This window comes from Medicago sativa, chromosome 5, assembly GCF_051527215.1.
Source record: "Medicago sativa cultivar Bolivia chromosome 5, Bolivia_mono, whole genome shotgun sequence".
Taxonomy (NCBI): domain Eukaryota; kingdom Viridiplantae; phylum Streptophyta; class Magnoliopsida; order Fabales; family Fabaceae; genus Medicago; species Medicago sativa.
Window position 1 is genome coordinate 10073206 of NC_140753.1, and position 9833 is coordinate 10083038.

The 9833-nt window shown below is 34.0% G+C and overlaps 1 protein-coding gene across 1 annotated transcript; it reads left to right on the forward strand.

The window, feature by feature from the left end:
- Positions 1-5737: 5737 nt before the first annotated feature.
- On the forward strand, positions 5738-9453 carry LOC146919877 (Tetratricopeptide repeat (TPR)-like superfamily protein). Its single transcript, XM_085713274.1, has 6 exons — positions 5738-6081; positions 7050-7306; positions 8009-8206; positions 8301-8391; positions 8585-8807; positions 8888-9453. The coding sequence occupies exons 1-6, from the start codon at positions 5807-5809 to the stop codon at positions 9206-9208; spliced, it is 1365 nt and encodes a 454-aa protein (XP_085569400.1). The 5' UTR covers positions 5738-5806; the 3' UTR covers positions 9209-9453.
- Positions 9454-9833: the final 380 nt, after the last annotated feature.

Genomic DNA, 9833 nt, shown 5'->3' on the forward strand with positions numbered 1-9833 from the left:
GTATAATCGTTATGCATGTTATGATTGGAGTGCGAATATATATGATATATAAGCCGTGGTGAGGTGAGATCAAACTTAATAAAAATCCTTCAATTCAAAATATTAAGTTTAATGCTTTCCAAAAGTTTAACACCCTTCAAGACTAATATCGAAATGTGTAGGTTTCGCCTCCGCGAGGTGCACTTTCTATACTAGTAAGTTGCGGTGCGGTAATCCAATTTACCCAAGTGTTATTCTTTTGGGTTTAACTTAACTAAATTAATTTTAATAAGATTAAAAAAAAATTTAGAAGCAATGTTTGGGAACATCTATATGATAGATTAGAGTAAGGAGTTATTCACTCAAATGATTTGAAAGTTGTATGAGATACAATTGGAAGGAGTTCCTACCTAAATAACTGAGTTTTGAGTACAGCCCCCGTTGACTTAAAGCAAGGTGAAATATGGATTTCAACCCACTAGAAAATCTTCCAACGGGATTTTCCGAATCAAGTGTTTTGAAGGTCATTTGATTTGAGTAAAATAGTGGGAGCGTATTTAATTAAAGACCTATTTAAATATGTTTTAAATCATGATACATTTATTTATTTTCTGTATTTAGAATTTCTTTAGCATATAAATTTTATTATACTGTTAAAAGTTCTTATGAAGAACAAAATTTTCAGAAAAGAGTTTCTGAATTGGTACAAAATTTAAGAATTGTTCTTAAGAATGAGAAAAATTGTATATTCTCGAGCAGTTATTTCCTAGCAACTTTCTATGTCTATATTTGAAAAACAACGCTTATCAGAAGCATTGGGTCAAATGAGTAGATATAGGATATCTTATAGTGGTAACGACGATGGAGAATGATATGATCATTCAACCTCAATGTTATAAGATGAATAGTTTAAGCCTATCAAGTAGATGTACATGGATAAGAATAAAATTCAAATTCTGTTTTTCTACCTTTGAAAGGTTAAACACGGTTGCAAAAAGGGGAAGCAATTATTTTAAAAGTTGAAAAACAAAAATTGCTCGTAGTTTTGAAAGGGTCAAAATATAAGATAGAAGTAAGACTTCTTATCTACCCATATAGTTATAGAAAGTTAAATTTCTACTTCTGCATCATAAGTATATGATATTTGATGATTAATCTCATATTTGTTGAAATATAGAAAGTTTTAAAGAAGCAGAACATTAACTATAAGTGAAGTTCACCTACGTCTGGAATGGAACAAATTGTTTCATTGACTATAAGAGCTTATGCTTGGACTTAAACTTAACTTGATATGGAACCAAATAATTGTTATTAAATTCCATATAAAATAGAAACATTAAATCATAAATCTTGTATTGACAAGAGAAGGATTATGTAGTTGAATGATAGACAAATATTGTCCTATTGTCCTAATAATGTTTTCTATACAATGTGCTAATCAAGTAATGGATTTGAGTTCCATGATCTTGATAAGCTAGTCTATAACATATGAGAAAAGGATCAAATGAGATTTGAACCTTTTGTATATCATTGGCATCACTGTTTAGTACAAACAAGTGTGATTCACATTTCCAAAATCCATGGATATGGACTATTGGACTCATTTGATTTTATATCATTTGAAGGACGTGAGCCCCACTTTTCAAAATAGATTAATGCACCGGTCACCAACAAAGGTGAAAGGACACATAATTAATTTGAATTGATATACATATGAGATGTATATGGAGAACTAAACATATTTGCTAGATATTGTTTCTATACTTCATCTAACATTACTAAATCATTTAGTAGATAAGCAAAGTGTATTTGACACGATTCAAGAAAACTTTGAAATTGTTCAAAGATTTTAACAATGAAGTAAAAGGAATAAGTTTGAAAAGTATAAAGACTATACGAGTAAGTCGTGATGGTAAATGCTTGATTAATGAGTATAAATTATTTATATCGCTTCACGTTTGACATGACTCGATCTAAAATAGTTTGATTATAACTCAATGACTCTTGAAATTAATTAAATTACAGTTATTCTTCACCCACAACAAAGTTCCAATTAAGTAATCATAAAGACACCATATTAGATATGGAGGTAAGAGTACCTAGTTTTGACTTTATGATAATTTTAGGTTATATGGTTTATTAGATAAACTAAACTTCGAATTTAATGAATGTATAATTGTGTAACTATCCTTAGGAAACTAAAGGATGTTATTTTTTTACATCTTCTTCTTTGACAAAATTTGTTTGTCGCTAGAACTGGAGTATTCCTTTTCAAGGAGTATGTCTCTACAGGAGCCAGTGGGAGTGATGTAGAACTTGAATTAAGTCAAGTAACACAAAATACACATCTCTCTAAGAATGGAACACGAGTTGATTCAACAAACGGTTGTTGTTAAATCATCAGTTTGAGTAGCACAAGATCTAAATGGCTTGAACTTTGAGAAGTGACTATATGCCATGGGATCTTATAAAGAATCTATGTACACAAACCATATATGGATATTGGAATGTGATTTTTCTTTTAGAAAACTGACATGGATGGTATTATGAATACCTTTAAGATGTGATTGATTGTAGAAGGTTTCATGCAACTCGTGATGCAAATCATGACGAAACTATTACATCATCATAATGCTTAAATCTAACGATCCCACTTGTCATTATTGTATAATGCAAATTCTAGGAGATGGACAACGATGTTGCATTCTTTAATTAGAATGACCTTGTATATGTATTTGACATATATGTAGGGTTTCGTTAATCCAAAGGATGCTAGAAAGGTATATATATTACAAAATTCATGTATGAATTGGAGCAAGCTTCTTGAAGTTGAATTATTTGTTTTATTAGTGAAGTTTTATGAAAAACTTTGATTAATAAAAATCTATAAAAATCTTGTGCACACAAGGAGAATAGTGGGAGCATTGATATTAGTTTGGTGGAGTATGTGGATGACATACTAGTCACCAAAACAATTTATCTACACATGTGAGACATGGTTAGAAAATTATTTTCAATATGTACCAAAATTGATTGTAGTTCGACACTAGAATACTTTCAAGAATATCCATGGATGTCTTAAAGGACTAAGGATTGTTTCTTGAACACGGATTAAAGGAACATTGTAAAGAAGTTACAATGATGCTGACTTTAATATCGGTGTACAGTATATCCAAATCGCAATTTGGAATAAATGCTATGCTTGGATATCAACTATGAAATTTGTAAAAGTACAAGATTCAAATAGTTGTTGTTTCTATTACAGATGTCAAATATATATGATTTGGATTGTTTAGCTCATAACTGAGCGAAACCATGTGTCTCTTGCGTTGCGGATTCCATTGATCCCGTCTGAGGTGAAATTGGTTTAATCTTGCGAGCAATGAATACTTGATCTCACCAATAATCCAAATGTATACTTTGACACTTCAATTTCTTTTCGATGGAAGATCGAAAGTGGAAATTGAAAGAAGTGTAACCTACCAACATAGGAAAGAGTTCCTTATCTACTAGAATAGTATCATGCCCAGGGTGTGCTTGATGCTAACACTTGATCAATATATATTGAGTTAATATTTGATTGGCTTTTAGTGCTAGTGGGAGATTGTTGGAGTAAGCCCTAATATCCAATCAATATTGATTGGGTTTGGCTTTGTATCATGATATTGATATAAATATATATTGTGAATATATATAATAATAAGGCATTTCTTTATTGATTTTGTTATGTTTCAAAATAATAAAGCCCTAGAATAGATAGTTCATGTAATGGAATATTAAGTGTGACTTAATCATGAGATTACATTATGTAAAGAACGTTATTCTTAAACATATCCATAGTCAAGCTTTAATATGAATTGGGATAATAATAAAGCATAAAGACTATTATGTATGTAGACTGATGACCGCATCTCATGGGTCATTGATATTGAGATATTAAGTCTATACATAGGTATAAATATTAGGGGTAATATTTATACTGGATTGACCCACCGTGAGAATACTACATAGTATGTTATGAAAATGTCATAAGATATTCTCACAATGATAATAATGTATATCGCTCTTAGACCTGAAACCACTATGATCCCTAGATGTGGACTCAAGTGCTTTGTTGCCATTCTAACGTTGTCTGCAAAAGGATAACCATAACGTTGGTTGATGGGTACTTGATGAATCATGCTGAGGGACATGAGTGTCCTAGATGGGATTTGTCCCTCCTCATAAACAGGAGATATATCTTTAGGCCTCTTGATGAAATATGACTGTAAAATTGCATGGCCATGCCGAACTAAGTCAATATAAGATATTGGACTTATTCGTTATTCAGTATATTTTGGAATCAAGAAATATAAATATTGATCTATACAAGGGTGACAATAACTATGCCTTGGGATCAATGAAGATATCGAGACAAAGGAGTAAATATACACATGAGTGTTATCATGGAAAGGTTTCGTCAGATCACTTGACATTCTTGTCACTTGGGTAGCAATGATGTGTTGCTAGATACCGCTCATTGTTTATAATATTAAATATTAGATTTAATATTATTGCCAACGTGACTAGAACCTATAGGGTCACACACAAAGAACAGTCAAAAGAGAAATATATAAGTATGACTTATATAAGGGGTGCGTTTAGTAAATAACGCTAATTAGTTAGCAAAATTACTAAACTCGTTGTTGGGCTTACTGAAGCCCAATAGTGACTTATGACTTGCAGAGCACACTAGAAGTTCTATAAATAGAACTCTGGTGCTGAAGTTTTAGGTTACACGTTTTGAAGCAACCCCTTTCTTCTCTGCACTTCCAATTCATTGGCTAGCACCGAGTTTTGGAGGAGCACTGTTCGTGTGGACTTACTAGAGGCTTTGCTACTTTGCTTAGCTGTGATCGTGATTCAGAACAGAAACTATCGAGGTAACAATCGTATCACTGATTCATGTCAAATTCGTAATGATCCAAGGAAAGAAAATCGAAATTCTTCTTCTTCTTCTTCTTCCGCTGTGTATGATATCTTTCGATTTTCCTTCAGCATATACTCAGGATATAAATTACAAAGGAAAGTCAGGATAGGATAGGAAAATGATTTATTTTATCCTATCTTTCTGGTGCATCAAACATGAGATTTAAGCAGGATATGATTAATGTATCATATCCTGTCTCCCTATCCTGACTATCAAACGCACCTTAAAAGTAGAAAATGTGTGTACATTGCATTGAAGTGAGAATGAGTAATACAGTGCTGGAGTAACTGTTGAGAAGTAACAGAGTTGTTACAAACAACGTTTTTCAATGAGAGTTGTTACAAACAACGTTTTTCAATGAAGTAAGTGAGAGGTTTCAAATTCAAACAAAGGAAAGTCAGGATAGGATAGGAAATAAATTACAAACAATGTTGGTGTTTTACCATCAGAAATTCAAACAATGAAGTAAGTGAGAGGTCTCAAAACCTTTTTCATCGTTTTGAGGTTTTGATGGATTAGACATTCTAGTTCGGTCTGAAACATAGTTGCTTATAATGAGACGAAAGGAGTAAGTGATATAATAATTCAATGACTAATTAATAAATTGATATATGTGATAAATCAATCTAATTAAAAATGATATTTTTTTTCTATTCACGTTTCATGGTAAAAGCTCCACCTTTACAATTTCAGAGAGCCGGTAGTTTTTTTCCTTAATTTCACTTTCATTTTTCACATTTGCGCCATAAAGAAAATCTTAAAACCCCAAAACCCAAACCCTCATTGAGCAAATTGAACCAAAATCTCAACTTTCCCTCTTCTCATTTTTCTCTCTCGCGAAATTCTCCCAAAATCACCATGGTTGAAGAAACTCCAACTGCATCTGAGACTTCCGTCACAATGCCTCAACCAACCGAACCTGTCACAGCCGTCGACGGAACCCTAAACCACGACAAAAACGGAACCACCGTCAACCCCGCCGTGGAATCCGCCGCAACTTCCGCTCCGGCGTCCAGCGACGGTCAGAAGTCTCTGGACATGGCTGATGAGCTGATGGAAAAGGGAAACAAGGCCATGAAGGAGAATGATTTTGGTGAAGCTGCTGATAATTATAGCCGTGCTCTTGAGATCAGGTTCAATTCGTGGAGTAACTTCTCTTTGATTCGTTTTTCTGTAATTTCATTGTAGATTATTCTATTGATTTTGATTGTTTAATTGTTCATATGCGTTGAGTTTGATCTTTAGGTTAAATGATTGGGAATTGAGTTGGAAAAATCTTAGTATGCATGTTCGCAGTGTTTTATGGATTAGTCACACTCTGACGAGTTTAAACCCAGTTTCATTCACAATTAAGCTGTGTTACCTTTAAAATACGAAAGCATTGGAACCCGCGTCAAAACAAAACGTAGGGCCTGTTTGGATTGTTTGGGAGACTGTTCATAAGCTGTTTTCAGCTTTTTACATAAACTCTCCAAGATAACTAATGAAAACCACATAGCTTATGCAAAAAAAAATGTAACTTATAGAATTTAGAAATAAATTTTACATTAGTGCTTATCATGATAAGTGCTTATGTTATAAGATGCAAATTAAGTTGTTTATCCAAACTGGGCCATGCACTATAGTAAGATGTTATTGTCTTGTTTTGGCTAATTCTGTGCTAGGAATGGTTGACCTGCTTAATTGCTTGATTATAGACATTTTATTCTCAAAAGGAGCATGCAATTATCTAGTGCAGCTTCACTTCTGCATTTTCATATATTCAAATTCAAGAATATTAATTGATGAAACGAAATGGTATTATATTTTTTTAATATCTGAAATTTGAAATAGGTCAGGGGTTATTATGGATGGCATTTGATGTCAAGTAGTCAACTATGCTTAGTTATCATAACAATATTGGGAAACTCTTTGGTTGATATGAAGTATGAATGTATGATGTAGTTTTGAATCCCACCAGCAGAGATTTCATTTTTGTCAACCTGATGCTCTTATAGGACCCATGTACAAATCAATTATATGTCCACACAAGAACGTTTGAATGTTTTCTAAGCTTCGTTTATCTCTACTCACAAAGTTCTGAATGAGTTTTAATCAACAGAGTTGCCCATTATGGTGAACTTGCTCCCGAGTGTGTCCACACATACTACAAATATGGTTGTGCACTGTTATACAAGGCTCAGGAGGAAGCCGATCCTTTGGGTGCTGTTCCCAAGAAGCAGGAGGAGTCTCCACATGGCGCCGACAAAGATGGACCTGTGAAGGGTGCTATGAATGCTGAATCATCCACTGCATCTTTTGCAAGCAATATTGAGCAGGACGTGACTTCAAACAACCAGGAGTCAGAAGTGGATAATGGTCAGTACGTTGCTTCTGCTGTTTTTTGCTTCCTTCACTAAAATGAGAACATTTTACGGAATTTGGCTTGCAAAAACATGTATGATATTAATCTGCGTTGGCTGTCTGCGTTATAGTGCCTTCTACTCATCATGTCAAATAATAGATAGAAAGTGTTTTATGGCAATGTTTTTAATGAAAGGGAGACTATGTCATGTTCCTTATTCTCTATTTATGTGGAATTGAGTTACCTTGAGTTATCAACTGTTTACTCAAGACATAGGATAGGACAACAAAGTGTTCTATGTTTTCTGTGCCCTAATCAGGGAATTTTTTCCTTCTCTTTGATACGTGTGCATGAATGGCACTTATTGTGGGGTTTAAAATGACTCGAGTCTGTGACGTGTGCGGACTAAGTCCGTGGGGTACAAAAAGCCCATGGTTAAAGCATTTTACGTATGAAGCTTGTGACACTACCTCCTGAATTGTTGTTAAAAAAAAAAAAAAAAACCTCCTGAATTGTTGGGAGTAGACACTTTGTTTCACAATGTCAACTATAGTAACCATATTTGTGATAGCTAGCAAAGATCGTTGTTGTAATGTAAATGTAGTGCACTATTTCTTTCACTTTTCTTGGTAAATTTATAGCTTCATAATCACCTAAGTTGTAGTTTGGCGAGAAAATAATTTCTCATTGTTGTGTTCTTTTGAAATGTGAAACAGTGTCCGGTAAGAACGACCAGGAAGATGATGAGGATAGTGATACTGAAGAGTTGGCAGAAGGTGATGAAGACGAGTCTGACCTGGATTTGGCATGGAAAATGCTTGATGTTGCTAGAGCCATTGTTGAAAAGCAATCTGTCCATACTATGGAACAAGTTGATATACTATCAACATTGGCAGATGTTGCTCTGGAAAGAGGTATTTTCACCATCTTACATTTATTTTAAATTTAGCCAATTCTCTCTACCCCAGTTCTAAAAGTTGAATTGTTTCTGGGATCTGTTTTTTCCAGAGGATTTTGAAACATCTCTCTCTGACTACCAGAAGGCTCTATCCATCCTAGAACAGCTGGTTGAACCAGATGATAGAAACATTGCTGACATGTATCCTTGTCATGATTATTATTTTGATGTGATATTACTTTTGTTTAGACTTTAGCCTGTTTAAATGTTAATAAAAAATGAAACAACATACGAGTGGCATATAATTGCTTAGTTCACTTATTAATAATTTCTCCAATTTAGGATGACCAATTGTGCTCTTCCACTGCTAGACAGCCTTAACTTGTGAAATAAGAAATTTCCGTATATGCTTGTGTTTGGAGGTTAGTTCAAAACCTGAGGAAGCCGTTGCTTATTTGGAGAAGGCTACATCTGTTTGTAAGGCACGCATAAATCGTCTCACAAATGAAGTGAAGAGTTTTTCAGACTCGACATCTTCCGAGACTAATAACTCAATTGCGGATAAACAAGCAGAAATTGAAACTCTCGCAGGTCTCTCAAGTGAACTGGAAAAGAAGGTAAATTTTGTTTAAAAACAATTAAGATGCGTATTTGTCTTATGTTATTTTGATATAACATGGAATGTATGGAATTGCAGCTTGAAGATCTACAACAGTTAATTGCAAACCCAAAATCAATTCTCGCTGAGATTCTAGCATCTGCCAAGGCAGGCAGTGGAAAGGAACCATCTCTAGCAAGAGTGAGCTCCTCACAGTTGGCTACAGAGAACAGCAGTGGAAGTTTTGACTCTCCAACCATTTCAACCGCTCACACCAATGGATCTGCTGGAGTCACACATCTTGGTGTAGTAGGGAGAGGAGTTAAGCGATCATCAAATGCCAGCGTGGCAGAAGCAAGCATTTCAAAAAAACCAGCATTAGAAACAACCGAAGAGAAAAGTGATGGTGGCAACGCATGATTTATACTGGTCTCAGTTCTTTTGTATGGAATGATGAGTTTGGCGACTCTTTGAATTATGGATAGGACAAATTCTTGCAAATTCCATGGTTGATTGTTTTCAGGAAAGTGTTATGCCATATTTTTCATCACTGTAGGTTTATGTGTAGCTAAGGTTATCTCGTCACAAGTATCAAAAGACTTAAATGTATTTCCTAGAAAAACCATGAGAATTTTTATGGATTTAATCACTGTCCGTTAGTATTATATGCATGTTCCTTTAAGGTTTGGCGCTGAATTAGGTTGAATATGTACTCCATCCGGTCACATTTATAAGCAAAAAACCACTTTTTAGGTTCATTGAATACTTAATGTATTTGGTATATATTATAGACCAAATACATTAGGTGTTGAATGAACCTAAAAAGTGGTTTTTTGCTTATAAATGTGACCAGAGGAGTATTACGAAATGATGATTAGATGATTAGGAATGAGTTGGGATCCTCTATTTAAAAATTCAAATTAAGTTTGCGGAAGATAAGAAGACCACGTGTCAGGCTTAATAAAATACTACTCCCTCCGGTCCTTATTATAAGAAAAAATTGACTTTTTAGGTTCATAGAATAATTAATGTATCTTAGTGTAAA

What these genes read in the sequence shown, in the direction of transcription:
- LOC146919877 (XM_085713274.1), top strand. Translation starts at nt 5,807, where the DNA reads ATGGTTGAAGAAACTCCAACTGCATCTGAGACTTCCGTCACAATGCCT. An exon ending in AGCCGTGCTCTTGAGATCAG is followed by an intron (nt 6,082 to 7,049) that starts GTTCAATTCGTG and finishes TTTAATCAACAG; the next exon opens with AGTTGCCCATTATGGTGAAC. An exon ending in AGATGTTGCTCTGGAAAGAG is followed by an intron (nt 8,207 to 8,300) that starts GTATTTTCACCA and finishes TGTTTTTTCCAG; the next exon opens with AGGATTTTGAAACATCTCTC.